This window comes from Dipodomys ordii, unplaced genomic scaffold (genome assembly GCF_000151885.1).
Source record: "Dipodomys ordii isolate 6190 unplaced genomic scaffold, Dord_2.0 Scaffold11, whole genome shotgun sequence".
Classification (NCBI taxonomy): domain Eukaryota; kingdom Metazoa; phylum Chordata; class Mammalia; order Rodentia; family Heteromyidae; genus Dipodomys; species Dipodomys ordii.
The window spans coordinates 17,250,012-17,268,439 of record NW_012267227.1 but is presented as its reverse complement, the minus strand read 5'-3'; the positions used below and the strand labels follow the sequence as shown (position 1 = coordinate 17,268,439).

Here is an 18,428-nt window from a genome sequence, read left to right as displayed (position 1 = left end):
GGAGATAGGAGTCTCAAGGTCTTTCCTGCCTGGGCTGGCTTTGAACCGTGATCTTCAGATCTCAGCCTCCTGAGGAGCTAGGATGATAGGCATGAGCCACCAGTACCCAGCTTCAACTTCGTTTTTTGGGGTTTATAACCAGTATGAAGATTAAAGGCAATGGGGATTACAATTTAACTTCAACCCCTTTTCCCCATAAATTTAGTGCCAATTTATTCTTCTAGTCTAACAATTAAATAAGTGAACACTGGATCAACCCATGATGCAAAGTCGGGGAGTGGGGGAAGTGCTGGGAGACAGTGAAACACTCTTAGAGAAAAACAGGTAAAAATTAGAGGACTATAAACAACTGACTCAGCCAGAAAAGATTAAAGCAAGTCAGTCCACAAGGGGAAGTAAATATCAGCACTGTCACGAAGCTGTAGACACCAGGCTGGACAGGCATTTGGGAAGAAGGTGAGGACTGGGTTGCAGTGCAGAAGCTATGTACATAAAGTCAGTGGGAAGAGGATTCAGGAGATGAAGGAGTGAAGTGAAAAATGGGAAAACTGCTACAAGAAGAACTGGAAAAAGGTAGGGCATCCAGCTTTTTCACCCAAGAGAATATGTGTAAGTTTACTCCCTAGGAAGGGCTAAAAACTGGCCCAGTGGACACAGGACTTCTCGTCGTATACTAAAGGACCAATACTCCTTCTTCTCTCAACACGTAAGCGTTTGAAACAGGTCAAAGAAACAAAAACAAATAAGGGAAGTTTATTATAACAACCCCTCACTAAAAGGGGTCAAATGCAAAGTAGAGCCCTACCCCAGGAAGGACATACAAGGAACATACCTGATGAAATGAGTACCAAGAGAGAGAGAACGCATGAATAAAAATAAAATGGAAAGTAAGATCTTACTAACCAACTGGGCCAAACAGATTCCCACTATTTAAAAATACATGTTTAAATAGGCATTCTCAATCAAGAGAGTTTTCCTAACTTTTGCCTTGACCATAAATGGTTCTGGGGGTCTCCTAAAGCTAAATAAATCATAAGGCTGTGGGAAAATGCCAGATAAAGCCATTAAATCTACTGTTTCTCTATCATACATGGACACACAGCATAACCTGAGTTCACACAAAATAAAAATTTTAATTATGTGGTTCTGTTTTTCTAATCAATATTCTAGAAGTTTCTAATTTGCAAGTGAATTCCAAGATCCCTCTTCTAAAATTAAAATGTAAATTATTTGGAATTTAGAACTCGAGCATTCAGAGCCTTTATCGATAGCTTTATATTAAAAAAACCAAACAAACCATTCTGAGCTCCAATTCCTCTAGTTATGAGCTGGGGTCTAAGGCCTGCTTTCCCTCTTTGTAGCTGGCCATTCCCTATTCCACATGGCAAATTGTAGGAATCTTGGCAGCATGATGCAGACCTCCCTCTTCAAATCTGGTTGTTTTTTTTTAACCAAATCAATAATTCTAAAGGATGTTTTGTTTTATTATTTATTTATTGCCAGTCATGGAGCTTGAACTCAGTGCCTGGGCATTGTCCCTGAGCTTCTTTTGCTCAAGGTTAGCACTCTACCACTTGAGCCACAGTGCCATTTCCAGCCTTTTCTGTGTATATGGTTCTAAGGAATTGAACCCAGGGCTTCATGCATGCAAGGCAAGCACTCTACTACTGAGCCACCTTCCCAGCTCCTGTTTTGTTCCTTAAAGAAAACAGGCTAAATCTGAGATAGGAAAGCAGGAAGAGAAATACATTTCAAGAAAATGAATTTATGCTGGATCTTCCCTCCTTCCCCACTTTTTTTGTCCCAGTGCTGGGGCTTGAACTCAGCGAATGAATGCTGTCTCTGTGTTTTTTGCTTAAGGTTAGCATTCTACTACTTGGATTACAGCCCCACATCTGGAGTTCTGCTGGTTACTTGGAGATAGGGGTCTCACAGGTTTTCCTGCTTGGGCTGGCTTTACACCTAGATCCTCAGATCTCAGCCTCCAGAGTAGCCAGGATTACAAGCATAAGCCACTGGTGCCTGACTTCCCTTCTCCTTTTTTGCGACAGGATCTCCCTGTGTACAGTTCACGTTAGTCTCAAATTCCTGGGTTTAAGAATCTTCCTGCCTCAATCTCCCAAGTGCTGTGACTAAAACAGTCATATCCCACTAGTCCTGGCTTAGTTTGGCATGATTCTAATTGCATCTCTCTGGCTGTCAAGTGAGCTCATTCAGCTTCAGAGTTGTAAATATTATCTATGACCTGTATTTCAAAAGACTGATCCCATCAGTGTTAATTCTTTCTCTGACCTGCGCCTAGGTCATATTGTTAACTGAAGGTTTGAGACGTCGACTTCCCCACTTTTACCTGTCTTCCCATCATGTTCCTATCTGTCTCTCTGAGCCCCCAACAGAATCTAGAGGGCTGAGCATGGAAGTCCTTGACTGTAGCTCCAGCCCAGGAGTTTGAGACCAGTCTGAGCAACATAGAACAAAAACTCAAGCCAAATAAAAAACGAACAAACAAAAATTCCAAACCCACCGACCGCATCTCCACCTCAAGCTAGACCATATTACTCCTTAAATCCTCCCTCATATTTCAAAGTCCTTACTGTGGCCTGTGAAGCCCAGAAACATCTGTTTCTGCAGCACCTCTTACCACAGTCTCATTACTGTTTGGTTCTGAATTCTAGCTAGTAGGTGCTCTTTGCTGTTGCATTACTATGCCATGCACGTTCTCACCCCAGGGCTTTCACACTTATCTCCACTGCCGGGATTGCTCTTCTGCCAGACAGACACTTGGGCTTGCATCCTCACTTTCCAGATCTTGGCTTAAATGTTACCATCTCACAAGAGGCCTTATCAATCCATATAAAACAGAAAACCATGTGGTAATATGTTCCTTCATATATTAATTCTTTAAATTTTATTTACCTTTCTGACGCTTAATAGAAATGTAGCCTCCAGTAATTATGAGGACAGAAAATAACTTTTTTTTTTTGTTTGGTTGGTCATGGTGCTTGAACTCTGGGCCTAGGCACTGTCCCTCATCTCTACAGCTCAAGGCTAATGCTCTACCACTGGAGCCTCAGTGCCACTTCTGGTTTTCTGATGATGGAGAGTCTCATGGACTTTCCTTGCCTGGGCTGGCTTTGAACTGCAATCCTCAGATCTCAGCCTCCTGATCTTTTTTTTTTTTGGTCGGTCATGGGGCTTGAATTCAAGGCCTGGGTGCTGTCTCTGAGCTCTTTTGCTCAAGGATAGCCTTCTGAGTAGCTAGGATTACACGTGTGAGCCACCAGGTGCTTGGTAGTACTTTCGTTTTAGTTCATGCTAATTAACTAATGCTCGAAACAGTGGAGGCCATTGCATGGTGTTCATCAACCGTCTATTGAATGAATGAATGAAGAAACTGTTCCAAGCACTTGAAATAGAGCTTCCTTTACCAATGAGGTGAAAGTCTAGTGTGTGCACAAATGATTACTAATAATACGTGACTGTCTTGTATAGGAGGAGAAGCCTGGAAAGGAAAATGAGATCTGAATTCTCTCCCCACAATAGGGTCTTACATTTATGACTGGGTGGAATACAATCCTAGTTATGCTTCCCATGTAGCTCTGAAGACGGATGTACACCCACATCTAGTTTTATTTGCTGAGAAGGATCGCCTAGATGTTTTGTGCAGGTTGGTTCTGCACCATAACTCCTCAGTAGCTAGGATGACAGGCATGAGCAACTTACAACCAGACCTATAATGGGTTTTGAAAAACAAACTGAAAGAAGTGGCTCAGAGGAGGACAATACTTAATATGTGTGTTTTGTGCGTTTTTTTGGGGGTCAGTTGTGGAGCTTGAATTCAAGGCCTGGGCACTGTCCTTAAGCTCTTTTTGCTCAAGGTTGGTGCTATACTACTTTGAGCCATGGGTCTACTTCTGGTTTTCTGTGGGTTAGTTGGAGAAAAGACTCTCAGGGCCTTTCCTGCATGGGCTGGCTTTGAACCATGATCCTCAAATCCTCAGGCTCCTGAGCAGCTAGGCTTACAGATGTGAGCCACCAGTGCCCAGCAAATACTTGTTTGTGATGTAGTATATGTAAACTGTGGAAAGGAAATTCATTTGGCAAATGAGCTTACACTTTATTTTACATGCATGAGGCCCTGAGTTTGATTCCTCAGCATAACATAAGCAGAAAAAACACCAGAAGTAGTGATGTGGCTCAAGTGGTAGAGCACTAGCCTTGAGCTGAAGAGCTGAGGGACAGCGCCCAGGCCCAGGGTTTAGGTCCTATGGCCAACAAAGAATAAAAATTTAAAAAAAGAAAAAAAAAGAAACAAAGAAAAGAAAATGCTCTGATGAGGGATTTTTTTCTTCTTCTTTTTCACTTTTGTTGGCACTGATACTAAGGCGTGAACTCACACCTCCTGATCTTGCTTGGCTTTTTTTTTTTTTTTTTTGGTCGGTTGTGGGGCCTGAACTCTGGGCCTGGGTGCTGTCCCTCAGCTCTTCAGCTCAAGGCAAGCGTTCTACCACTAGAGCTACAGTGCTACTTCCGGTTTTCTGGTGGTTTATTGGAGATAAGAGTCTCACGGTCTCTCCTGCCCAGGCTGGCTTTGAACCGTGATCCTCAGATCTCAGCCTCCTGAGTAGCTAGGATTACAGGCGTGAGCCACCAGCGCCCGGCTTTGCTTGGCTTTTTTGTTCAAGGCTGACACTCTACCACTTGAGCCACACCTCTACTTCTAGCTTTTTGCTTGGTAACTGGAGATAAAGGTCTTGTGAAATGTTTTTCTGGGCTTTAGATCTCAGATCTCCTGAGCAGCTACGATTACAGGCCTGAAACATAGGTGCCTACCTGGTTTATTTTGCTTTTTAAGCTCACCATTTCACTGCTGTGCAACCATTTCTTAGAATTTTGGATACAAAGATGTAAATTTTTCCAGAAATGAAATAATGTACAAGAGTAATGAAACAATTCTTTTTTTTTTTTTTTGGTTGGTCGTGGGGCTTGAACTCAGGGATTGGGCGCTTTCCCTCAGCTCTTCAGCTCAAGGCAAGTGCTATCACTTGAGCCACAGCGCCACTTCCGGTTTTCCAGTGGTTTATTGGAGATAAGAGTCTCATGGACTTTCTTGCCAGGGCTGGGTATGAACAGTGATCCTCAGATCTCAGCCTCTTGAGTAGCTAGGATTACAGGAGTGAGCCACCAGTGCCCGGCTGAAACAATTCTTTCTGAATTTCTCAAATGCAGTTCCTAAAACAAATCTAATTGGATTGCCTAATTTTTTTTCTAGTCTGTTTATTTGCATGGATATATTCCAATTGCTTAGGATGGTATCTGACCAATAGTAGGTATTTATTATACACTTGTTTAATTAATATGTAAGAAACTTATTCAAAGAGAATGGATAAACAACACTGGAAAGGAAATCTAAAAGTCTGCATGAATGCCCTGCTTAAAGCAAAAAAAATCTACTTATTTTGTGTCTAGTGTTCTCATTCATTACTTACTGTATCTGCAGCCGTGAGATTGATGCCCAGTCCTCCGGCTCGTGTGCTTAACAGAAACACAAAGATGTCATTCCTGCAGAAAAAAGGAAGGACAGGGGAAAATGTTAAAAAAATATTTTCAAAAGAAAAAATGAATATTCCAAAAGAGTGGAATCTCTGAATAGGAGGTCTAAGGCTAAAGAGTGTTCTGGTGGTTACTGAGGTGTGATTCATATCCTCTTGAGACATTATACAAAGGCACTGTGTTGCTAAATTAAAATGATGGAAATTTGATCTTCTAATCTACCATTCTGTAAAGTTTTAGATATGGTACAAGGATACTAAATTACGATGTCAAATGAATTCTATTTTTTTTTTTTTTTGTCGGTCGTGGGGCTTGAACTCTGGGCCTGGGCGCTGTCCCTCAGCTCTTCAGCTCAAGGCTAGCACTCTACCACTTGAGCCACAGTGCCACTGCTGGTTTTCTAGTAGTTTATTGGAGATAGGAGTCTCAAGGTCTTTCCTGCCTGGGTTGGCTTTGAACCGAGATGCTCAGATCTCAGCCTCCTGAGTAGCTAGGATTACAGGCGTGAGCCACCGGCGCCCAGATAAATGAATTCTATTCTAAAACAAATGAAAGCACTGGCATCAGGAAGTTCTCATCTCTTTAGGCTGTTCTTCCTTGGTAGTCACTTGACTGCTATAAAATCAGGATGCTACAAATAGTTGAAATGACTAAATGATGACATGTCAATGTCAACATGAGTATTAGTGAAGGAACTATTTATTCTGAAATAAGCATCCTGGTTAGTTACTAGGCTTGGTAGGTCCTGGTAAAAATCTGCCCATTATCTACATTCAATAAAATAACTTTCCTAGAGGTAGGTAGAGATAACAGTAGCTAGAAGGCCCCTTACAGGTCATGATTCCAAAAAAATTTTTTGTCTTGTTTTGTTTTTTTGGGGGGTCCGGTTGTAGGGCCTGAACTCTGGGCCTGGGCACTGTCCCTCAGCTCTTCAGCTCAAGGCGAGCGCTCTAACACCTGAGCCACAGTGCCACGTCCAGCTTTTTTCTTTTTGCTTATGTGGTGCTGAGGAATCGAACCAGGGCCTCAGGCATGCAAAGCAAGCGCTCTACCACTGAGCCACCTTCCCAGCCTGGGACTCCAAAAATTTTGTACTCCCAAGAAAGTTCTGGTAGTTTCACCTTCAATTTTACTTTGCATTATTTTCTTTTTTGTTCTTTCATCTTTGAATATTTCAGAATTTTAATAATTTATACGATTTTTAAAAAACTAAATCACACATGATAAACCAGACTGTTGAAAGGTATCTATCAGTTTATAAACACAGAACCACACAGGTTCATGGAATATTTAACCACAAGTTTTCAAATAAAAACTAAGCTTTTGGGGTTGGGAAGGTGGCTCAGTGGTAGCATGCTTGCCTTACACGCATGCGGCTATGGGTTCAATTCCTCAGTACCACATAAAAAGAAAAAGCCGGAAGTGGCGCTGTGGCTCAAGTGGTAGAGCACTAGCCTTGAGCTGAAGAGCTGAGGGACAGTGTTCAGGCCCAGAGTTCAGGCCCCTTAACCAATAAAAAACAAAAACAAAAACAAAAAGTAAGCTGCCACTGAGCTTTTTTTTTTAGGTCCGGTCATGGGGCCTGAACTCTGGGCCTGGGAACTGGACCTCAACTCCTCAGCTCAAGGCTAGTGTTCTACCACTTGAGCCACAGTGCCACTTCCGGCTTTATTTTTTTTGGTTATGTGGTGCTGAGGAATTGAACCCAGGGCCTCACGCATGCAAGGCAAGCACTCTACCACTGAGCCACCTTTCCAGGCCCTCACTGAGCTTTTTTTGTTCAAGGCTAGCACTATACCACTTGAGCCACAGCTCCATTTCTGGCTTTTTTGATACTTTAATTGGAGATATGATTTTCATGTATCTGGTAAGGGTGACCAATAGCTAGGATTTTTTTTTTTGTTGTTGTTGCAATTTTGGAACTCCTAGAACAGGGTGTGAGTGGGAGAAAGGAAACAGGTAGAGAATGGAGACAGAGACCACAAAATAAAGTGGTGAGCCAGAAAGGCTGCAGTTTGAGCTAAGGAATTTAGTTGCCAGATATATGGCAACTACCTAAATAAGGAACATATAGAGAAAAATACCACAGAAAGCTTGTAGAAACACTACCAACTGTACACTGAAAAGATGCTTTCCGATGCAATGTATGGTATACAAAGTCTGGCTGCATCAAAATAGTGTTATATTGTCATGGAAAATAAGGATTACAGAAATAATCTTGGGGGCTAGAAATGTGGCTTAGTGGTAGAGTGCTTGCCTAACATGCATGAAGCTCCAGGTTTGATTCCTCAGCACCACATGCGCAGAAAAAGCCAGAAGTGGTACTGTGCTCAAGAGGTAGAGTGCTAGCCTTGAGCCCAAGGAGGCTCAAGGTCAGTGCCCAGGCTCTGAGTTCAAGTTCTAAGACTGGCAAAAATAAAAATAAAAAATAAAAATTTTGGGTTGTTGAAACAAAAGAAGTTAGATTCCATTCCCAATTATGCTGTTGAGGCCATTTATTTATTTTTGGTCAGTCGTGGGGCTTGAACTCTGGGCCTGGGTTCTGTCCCTCAGCTCTTCAGCTCAAGGCTAGTACTCTACCACTTGAGCCACAGCGCCACTTCCAGTTTTCTGTTGGTTAATTGGAGATAAGAGTCTCACAGACTTTCCTGCCCAGGGTTGACTTTGAACCGTAATCCTCAGATCTCAGCCTCCTGAGTAGGTGATTACAGGCGTGAGCCAATGGCGCCTGGCCCGTTGAGGTTATTTATGAACAAAAACATCTAAATCAAATTGCTGACAAGTTTACTTATTCATAATGCCAAGTTAATGTTTTGAGACCTGATTGAACAGAAGAAAACAAAATCCCAGAAGGCCAACAGTGGTGGCTTGGGTGCCCTCTAGGGGCTGAAAAGGAGTCTCACTCAAGGTCTTAGTTGAATTAGATGTCATTTTGTGTTTTTGTGTATGTGTGGGGCTTATCTGCAAAAGGGTCTATAAAGTCAACCACACGACAAAGACATGCCTAGATCTTACTTTTATTCTTTTTTAATGACGTTTCTCTGCACTAAAATCCCCTAACAGTGCTCACCATAATGAACTGACGCCAAAGCTTGTTGAATGAAAGAGAAAGAATGAAAGGTAACACTGAAGCCCTGTATTACTCTAACCAAAAAAGAAAAAGCATGCTACCTACCTTTTTATTTTTTTTAATGGTTTGCAGAGGGTCACCCTGAATAGCCAGAGAGTTGTGGGGTGAACTGAGGATATATTTGGTAAAGATGATGGGGCTGAAAGAAGAAGGGAAGCAGAAGCCAAGGCATCACAGAGCAAAGACCTTGTGAATGGCTGCTAGGATCATGCACTGGGTCACATGTTCTGAATGCTGCCCAGTCAGGACATCCTGGCCAAACAGTTTTCAGTCCCAGTCAGTTTTTCCTGGAAGGATCTCTCATAAATCTCATATGAAGGGAATGTAAATGGCTTTTTATAGGAGTTCTTGTTTACTCTGGCTGACCTTTGAGCCATAGGGCTTTCCAGTTCAAGCTACCAATTTTTTTTAATGCCTTTTCATTAGTAATAGTGAAAAGATTTGGCAACACCTGTCTCTATGTTGGTCGATAGCAGTCACTGAAACTTATAAGAACTGCTTCCCATGTGGAAAGGTCAGTATAATGAGCTTCTGAAGATCAGAACAGTCACAGCTCAGAAAACACACACAAAGAATAGTGATTTCTTAGCTATATCGCAACTTTAAGAATTTATGCTACATAATAGAGGCCGACTTCCTTCATGGTTCCCCATCATGTACACAGGGTGAGAATCATGGTTTGCCTAATGCTGACTCTGCATCAACTCACTGCTCCCTATGTGATTCTCAGTCGTGGGGTGTAGAGGCTGAGGTAATATTTCCTAGGAAAAGCTTTGCAAGCAAGTAGAATTTAATATAGTACAATAAGAAGATGTAACACATAGGTATTGTATCTAAAATTCTTGTCTAGAGCCTCTTTGGCTGGAGTAGACAAGGACCTGACAAAGTACATTTCATAATTTCAGAATGAAGAAAAGATAAAAATTGGGCTGGGAAGGTGGCTCAGTGGTAGAGCACTTGCCTTGCATGCCTGAGGCCCTGGGTTCAATTCCTCAGCACCACATAAGCAAAAAGGAAAAAGCCGGAAGTGGCGCTGTGGCTCAAGTGGTAGAGCGCTAGCCTTGAGCTGAAGAGCCGAGGGACAGTGCCCAGGCCCAGAGTTCAGGCCCCATGACCGGACCCCGTCCCCCCCCCCAAAAAAAATAAATAAAGACTTAAAAAAAAAAAAAGATAAAAATTACTTTTTCTCTTTTTACCATAACAATGTAGCAGGCTATGAGATACTGCTATGCTTATACATGCTTCAAATAATACATTTCAGCCGGGCGCTGGTGGCTCACGCCTGTAATCCTAGCTACTCAGGAGGCTGAGATCTGAAGCCAGCCCGGGCAGGAGAGACCGTGAGACTCCTATCTCCAATAAACCACCAGAAAACCGGAAGTGGCGCTGTAGCTCAAGTGGTAGAGCGCTTGCCTTGAGCTGAAGAGCTGATGGACAGCGCCCAAGCCGAGTTCAATCCCCACAACCAACAAAACAAAAAACAAAAAACAAATAATACATTTCACAATCTGTTGATAGCTTCTACTAGATGAAAAACTAGTAGCTGCTGCAAGGTAATAAAGAACTGGTTCAAAATGATCTCTACCACTGGCCAGACAGCTACCTGAATGTTGGTTTACAGTATTATTTCCCTCAGTGCTGAGAATGGAACCCAGGGTCTCACACATGTCAGGTAAGCACTTAAGTTACATCCCAAACCTTGATGTATATCAAGGTTTTTTTAGGAGGTTTTGGGCCTATCTGGATATATACTAAACTTTTTTTTTTTTTGAATTTTTCTTTGCCAATCATGGGGCTTGAACTCTGGGCCTGGGTGCTGTCCTTCAGCTCTTCAGCTCAAGGCTAGCACTCTACCACTTGAGCCACAGCGCCACTTCTGGCTTTTTTCTGCTTATGTGGTGCTGAGGAATCGAACCCAGGGCCTCATGCATGCAAGGCAAGCACTCTACCACTGAGCCACCTTCCCAGCCCCTACACTAAACTTTTTATAAAAACATGAGGGATATCTTCTTACTGTGCTTCATTCAAAGGGTACCAGAGCAAAAATTTACAAAGAGAAGAATTTTATGTTCACTATTGATGTATTTAGGCTAAACTACTTTGTAAGTGAATTAAATTATGCTTTAAAACTGAAATGAGCTAGGTATGGTGGTACAGGCCTATAATCCCAGCATTTGGGAGGCTGAGGTAAGAGAATCACAAGTTGGAGGACAGACTGAACCACAGAAGAAGATAAACAATATACTTCTCAAAAACAAAACAAAATGAAACTTCAATGAAAGAAATTAAAATTAGTAGGCATAAAGGATGATGGGCTTAAATTTCTTTCCAAGAATTAAAAAGCAATTATCAAGCAACGCAATGAAAATCCAGAAAGGCAAATCCATTTAGATTTGTAGACATTAAATCTGATTTATTCTTCAATTCTCCAGGTTTAAGGAAGAAGTTGAAGGGTGTGGCTCAGCAGCCCTATCACCAGCAGGGCTTGGTTTTCTCTCTGGAGAGAGCAGTAACCAGACTCTACTTCCTAGAAGATGAGAACAAGCACTCAGGATAATTATGGCTATGTAAACCATCAGCATTCAGCAGGTGGCATTTGAAGTTGCACAGACTCATTAGCAGGTGGAGAGGTACTATGACTGAGATCAATGAGCTGAACAGACTGCAAACTACAACAAGCCACAATGCTAACAGCCAAGGAAAAGAAGGTATTTAACTTTAAACTTACACAAAATGATTCAAAATCAATCAAAACTCAGTAAGCTGACACCCACAGAGATAGCTACTGTTAACACTTAAGAATATGGCCTTGTTCACTGGGCGCTGGTGGCTCACGCCTGTAATCCTAGCTACTCAGGAGGCTGAGATCTGAGGATCACAGTTCAAAGCTAGCCTGGGCAGGAAAGTCCATGAAACTCTTATCTCCAATAAACCACCAGAAAACTGGAAGTGGCGCTGAAGCTCAAGTGGTAGAGCATTAGCCTTGAGCTGAGGGACAGCACCCAGCCCCAGAGTTCAAGCCCCACGACAGACAAAAAAAAAAAAAAATAATATGGCCTTGTGGACAGACATTATTCACAAAGGAGGACTTTTACTCAAATTCAGAAAGTCTTTTACCAACTAAACAAATAGGCACTGATACAGTACTGAAAACGTATTTAAAACAAAACTAACCATACCAGGGATATTCTCCCTGACATAGATCTGAATCCCTATAAGCAAACTTAACAACCTCTTAAAATGCACTAGCTGAGTGTGATGGCATGCATTTGCCTATAATCTCAGTACCTGGGAAGTAGAGACAAGGACTGTCAGTTTGAGACCAGTTTGTGCTAAACAGTGAGACTCCATTAAAAAAAGAAAAATTGGCTGGGCACAGGTCGCTCACTCATTTAATCCTAGCTACTCAGGAGGCTGAGATCTCAGGGTCACGGTTCCAAGCCAGCGTGGGCAGGAAAGTCCATGAGACTCTTATCTCCAATTAACCACCAAAATCCCAGAAGTAGCACTATGGCCAAGTGGTAGAGCGCCACCCTTGAGCTGAAGAGCTGAGGGACAGCGCCCAGGCCCAGAATTCAAGCCCCACGACCAACCAACAAACCAACCAAGCAACAACAACAAAAAAATCATGATTGTTTAACATTCTAAGTTATGTTGGTATTCCTTTTCAACATTTTGAGCACTAGAGGAAGACCAAAGAGTGTTTTTTTTTTCTTTTTGCAAATCGCATGCATTGGCATTACCTGGTCTGAAAATCAGCAACCATGTCCCGCCTCTCAGAGATCTTGGATGAGCCATCGAGTCGCATGTAGGTGTGCTTCCTGTAAACCATGTATTCCTGCCAACCAGGACAAAGGAACATAATAAATCTGATGCAAATAGTTGTATTCTAATGCTCACAAGCACCTACCCACATTCATCCATTTTAGAGTTCAAGTCTCAGTTTCAACTTGGAATCTAATCTTATCCTTTCAGATTTCTTTAGGGTTTATGAAGATAGTTGCCCATCAAAATGAAATTCCCCAATCAAAATAGCTTTTCAGCCACTGACTAGATGTTTTACAGTCATTAACATATCATCTTCCTTTAGCAAGTAACACTTGTACTACACGTGCCCTGCTCCATCCTCAGCTAATTCTACTGTCCAAAGTTCTTGAATTTACCACCTTAGAATAAGAGTGAAACAGAAGATACCCATTTTTCTCTAGTGTTCTTGACATCATCAAAGAGGAGTTACAGCTTTTTAACAATGCTGAAGAGTTCACATCTATAATCTTAGCTATTCAGGAGCCTGAAATCAACATCACAATTCAAAGCTAGCTCACGCAGAGTATAGTTTAGCTCTACTTATCTAGGAAAGACTATCTCCAATTAACTAGAAAAATGCTAGACCAAAGGGAGAATACTAGCAGGAAGCTGGGGAAAAAAAACAAGCCAGATCTGAAGGCCCTGAGTTCAAACCTCAGTATCAGAAAAAAAAAAAATAGGGACACTGATCAAGACACATTGCACTTACAGGTTGGCATGTTGAACTGAAACCTCTTTGTATAAATACTTAAAGATAATTAAAAGAAAAAAGTTAGAAGGGCCAGGAATGTGGCTTAGGGGTAGAGTGCTTGCCTAGGAATGCATGAAACTCTGGTTTGATTCCTCATCACCACATAAACAGAAGTGGCACTGTAGCTCAAGTGGTAAGAGTGAGCACAGAGAGGCTCAGGGACGGTATCCAGACCCTGAGTTCAAGCCGTAGGATTGGCCAAAACAACAAAAACAAAAAAAGAATGTGGAGACATACTCTCTATTGCGTTCCTTAGCCTATTCTCCAGTGCCAGTCTTAAGTCATAATTCCTTTCATAGACAAGAGTAAATTAGTATTTCCTCTTTTGTTGCCGATCATTATAGTACAAAAGGTCCACTAGAGAGCAAACAACATCAAAAGGGCAACACAGCTGCCTATTTATAAAAAGCATCACTAAGTAGGGGATGGTGGCACAGAGTTATTGGCTACTAGCTACATGGTCAGCTCCAGACCAGCCTGAGCTACATAACGAGACCCCGTTTCAAAAGCCAACCTAGGGGCTGGGAAGGTGGCTCAGTGGTAGAGTGCTTGCCTTGCATGTATGAGGCCCTGGGTTTGATTCCTCAGCACCACATAAACAGAAAAAACCAGCAGTGGCACTGTGGCTCAAGTAGTACAGCACTAGCCTTGAGCTGAAGAGCTTAGGGAGTGCCCAGGTCCAGGGTTTAAGCCCTATGACCAACAACAACAACAACAACAAAAAGCCGAACTATACAACAGAGAGTATCATGAAAAGGTTAAAGGAGTCCTTCCCTGTCCACTTTCACTTTCCCTTGTTTCAGTTACACACAGTAAACCACTATATGAAAATACTCAATTGAAAACTTGAGCAACAACTCAAATAACTTTCATTACAGTATATTTTGAAAATTGATTAGTAGCTCACACCTGTTATCCTAGCTCTTCAGGAGGCTCAAGATGTGAGGATCATGGTTCAAAGCCAGCTCCAGCCAACAAACCCAAGAGACTCTTATTAACACCCAAGCAGCAAAAAGCTGAAGTGGAGGTGTGGCTCAAGTAGTTGAGTGCCAGCCTTGCATGAAAGAGCTAAGGGAGAGTGGGAAGCCATGGGTTCAAGCACAGTACAGGTACAACAAAACAAAACAACAAAAACTCCAGTGTATATGGAGTTTTGGGGTACGTGGGAACCTTGGACATATATGCTACAGATAAAACAATTGCACTTTGGTCCTAAAATAACTTCTTTATTGAAAAAGACTAAAGACTAATCATTTCTATATTTGGGAACTGCTTGTGCCTTTTTTTTTTTTTTTTTTTTGCTGGTCCTGGGGCTTGAACTCAGGGCCTGGGCTCTGTCCCTGAGTGCTACTATGCTCTAGGTGAGCACTCTATCACTTGTGCCACTTCGGGCTTTCTCTGTTTATATGGTACTAAGGAATCGAACCCAGGGCTTCATGAACATTAGGCAAGCACTCTACCACTAAGCCACATTTCCAGCCCCTGCTTGTGTTTTCTATATTCTAACTATTATTACTTTTGTGTATGACAGTCTTGCAATGATGCCCTGGCTGGCTCTGAATTTGCCATCTGGCCTCAGCCTCTTGAGTACTAAGATTAGAGGCATGCAGCGGTTCACCACCACATCTGGCATTCTTCTACTGTAGTATTCTCATACATGGCTCTTACACCTGGTAAACAATGTGCTCAGCTTTTTGTTGGTTAGGATGGAGGTAAGTGGTCTGGTGAACTTTCTGCTCAGGATGGTTGCAAACTGCAATCCTGATCTCAGGCTCCCAAGTATCTATTTGAACCACTGTGCCCAGTTTCACGGAAATGTTTTTCTAAGCAAATCTTATATAGAACTTCTCTACAATATAAAATGGATAAAAACATTAAACTGTGGCTGAAGAATAAGTACTGGGGCTTGAACTCAAAGCTTCATACTTGCTCAATTTTTATACTCAAGGCTGACATTCTGCCACTTGAGCCCTGTTTCCAGTCCAGTTGTTTGCTGGTTAACTGGAGATAAGATTGAACCTCAATCCTCAGGTCTTAGCCTCCTGAGTAGCTAGAATTACAGATGTGAGCCATCACCACCTGGCCTGGCTCTTCTAATGTTCTCTTTAGTGTTACTGGGGCTTGAACTTGGCCTTACACTCTTGCTTGGCTTTTTTTGCTCAAGGCTCGACTCTACCACTTTGAGCAACACCTCCACTTTATTATTCTTAAGAGTGCATGAACATTCTCGTTAACAGTGACTCAAATTTGCTTTTTCATTTCATGGGGCGATTTCCCAATCTGTTTACAATCACAGCTCCAAAGGTAACCTGGAGTTCAGAGAAGGCAGCTCATAGATAGAATGTCTGTTTAGGAGGAATCCTATCCCAGTGAGGTGCCATATTTGGATGGCTCACTGGGCAAATTACACAACTCATTGTCTCAAATGTTCTGAGTAGCTATGGATTATCTGGATTTAACTCTATTTTGTACTATTTTCATATATTCATGTGATGATTTTCCTGGGCTTCAGTACTTAACACCACACCAAATACAGCATCAACTGGCTGACCTTTCCCAAGTACTTTTGTACTGCATAGAAACTATCAAGTAGCTTATTGCCTTAAAGTACAAACTTTGTCGCAACCAACAGGAATGAACTTCAAAAAACAGGAAGCCCAGAGGTAATGTAGACCATCTGTAATAAATTAAAAGCTTTCTGCAACTACTAGAATATAGAAAGGGACCCTTCAACTTCAAAAGAAATAGTGCTTTAGGAAGAGTTCAATATGACATTTAGTTAAACACTGCTATTTCCACAGTACCCCCAACAGCCAAGACACTATAAGTGACCCAGTAAATTTAAAATAAAGCTCCAGATAACATTTATGATTTACCATCTCCTTTACCTCTGCTGTGGCTAACTAAAAATCCTGGTGCTGATTATTAAACAGTGTCCTTTTTTAAATCTCACTTCCACAAATACTATATAGATGCCATGTGAAAAAATGCAAACATTCTTCAATACAGAATTCTACTTAGAAGAAGACCTGATATTTACACAAGTAATATAAGTCAAATATTTTACATAGGAGAAAAGTTGCTAGCATTCTACCACTTGAGCCAAAGCTCCACTTCCTGCTTTTTCTGAATAGTTTACTGGAGATAAGTCTCATGAACTTTCCTGCCTGGACTGGCTTTGAACTGTAATCCTCACATCTCAGCTTGGTAAGTAGCTAGGATTACAGATGTGAACCATCAGTGTCTGGTCAGACTGGTGTTTCTTACAGAAAGGAAATCTGGTCACATGGAAACATGTGGATCTTTATTATCTTCCTGTTCCTCTGAGTTCCAGAAATACAAAGACAAACACAAAGCCAAGACTAAGGCACAGGACTTTAACAACAAGAAAAAAAGGCTTTTAGATACACAAGAAATCATAACATGCTCCCCAGCTATACCACACAGCTCAATCAATGCCTGGTGTGAATTTCTAAGTTCTGCTCTAGTGGAAGCTTTCCCCCGCTTTTTGTACAGGGTATACAGTATCAATAGAAAAAGGTGAATTCTGAAAAAACAAAACCAAGAAAATCTGAAAACTAACAACATCAAAACAACAGTTTTTTGAGTTGAACATGATCATCTTTATGATTCATGCACTAGGTCATGTTTTAATGCTGAAACATGGCTTTCATGAATGTGTGCACTGTGTGTTCACTGGGAAAATGACTGAAAATACTCTCGAAAGATAAGGAAATAGAGGGCTGGGAATGTGACTTAGAGGGTAGAGTGTTTGCCTCACATGCACGAAGCCCTCAGTTTAATTCTTCAGTACAATAGACACAGAAAAAGCAAGAAGTGGTTCTGTGGCTCAAGTGATAGAGTATTAGCCTTGAGCAAAAGAAGCTCAATGACAGTGCCTAGATCCAGAGTTCAAGCCTGGCCAAAAAAAAAAAAAGAAAGAAAACAAAAGAAAAAAGACTGGCTAAATAAATAAAGGAAATACAGACCTAACCATGCATTATCTTAAGATTTATTATACATGCATTTCAATAGATGATTAGACATAGCAGTAAATATTGATTTGCACTGAAATTCTATGCCCACAAAGTAAAATCTGAGGATTGGAGGTAGAGCTGTGGCTCTAAGTGGCACAGTGCTAGACCTGAGCAAAAAGCTCAGGGACATTGCCCAGGCCCTGAGTTCAAGCCCCACGACCGACAAAAACAGAAAAACAAAAAACTGAGAACTAGCCTCTTGAAATAATATAGAATGTGACCCACTTAAGTAACAGTCATACAAGTGAATGAAAAAGAATTAAATTTCAGCTGGGTGTTGGTGGCTCACGTCTATAAATCCTAGCTACTTAGGAGGCTGAGATCTGAGAATCTTGGTTCAAAGCCAGCCTGGGCAGGAAGTTCCATGAGATCCTTATCTCCAATAAACCACCAGGAAACTAGAAGTGGCGCTGTGGCTCAAACAGTAGAACACTAGCCTTGAGCTGAAGAGGTGAGGGACAGCACCCAGGCCCTGAGTTCAAACCCCACGACCAAAAAAATAAAGTAAAATAAAAAAAAATTAAAGTTCATAAGGAACTATAACATTAAGAATATTATTAAAGGAACTAGACAACTTCATTTTATCTGGGAAACATATGGCTGCAACCCACTCTGGTTTCAGACTCCTAGATGCATGTTACACATATGGATAAGGAATGCCAGCAGTTGTGAAATTCAGGTTGTGATTTGTGCTTCCCTAATTTATCATTCCCCCACAGTGAGATGTATCCACAAGCTGCCTAGTTTACAAATTCTACTCTCTAAGTCGAATCCCTAAAACGTAGGGTTGTATAGAAGTTAAACTATTTATATTCACTACCATCTGCAGAGCTCATATGTTTTTGGGCTGCTCGCCCATGTTCCCTTGGAGCTTCTATTTAATATTACTCAGTGAGAACTGTATTGTAAGTATTCTGACACAGCACTGGAAAAGAAAGAATAATACCTACACTACCAAACTCACAACTACTGCTCTTCCTGCAGTTCTTAGTATTGATGACCACTATTGTACCATTTCTTTCCCTGACCTCAGCACAAGGCAAGTACACGTTACTTAAAAAAGACCTCACTCAGGACTGGGAAGGTGGCTCAGTGGTAGAGTGCTTGCCTTGCATGCATGAGGCCCTGGGTTCGATTCCTCAGCACCACA

At 41.7% G+C, this 18,428-nt stretch overlaps 1 protein-coding gene across 1 annotated transcript in view; it reads right to left on the bottom strand.

The window, feature by feature from the left end:
- The window catches only part of Ino80 (INO80 complex subunit), an 87,297-nt gene that overhangs the window by 11,449 nt on the left and 57,420 nt on the right, over positions 1–18,428 (bottom strand). Inside the window, exons 25-26 of the mRNA XM_013009999.1 lie at positions 12,427–12,521; positions 5,490–5,562 (exon numbers count right to left, since the gene is read on the bottom strand). Of these exons, the coding sequence (XP_012865453.1) occupies positions 5,490–5,562; positions 12,427–12,521 (168 nt within the window). The remainder of the gene's footprint in view (positions 1–5,489; positions 5,563–12,426; positions 12,522–18,428) is intronic.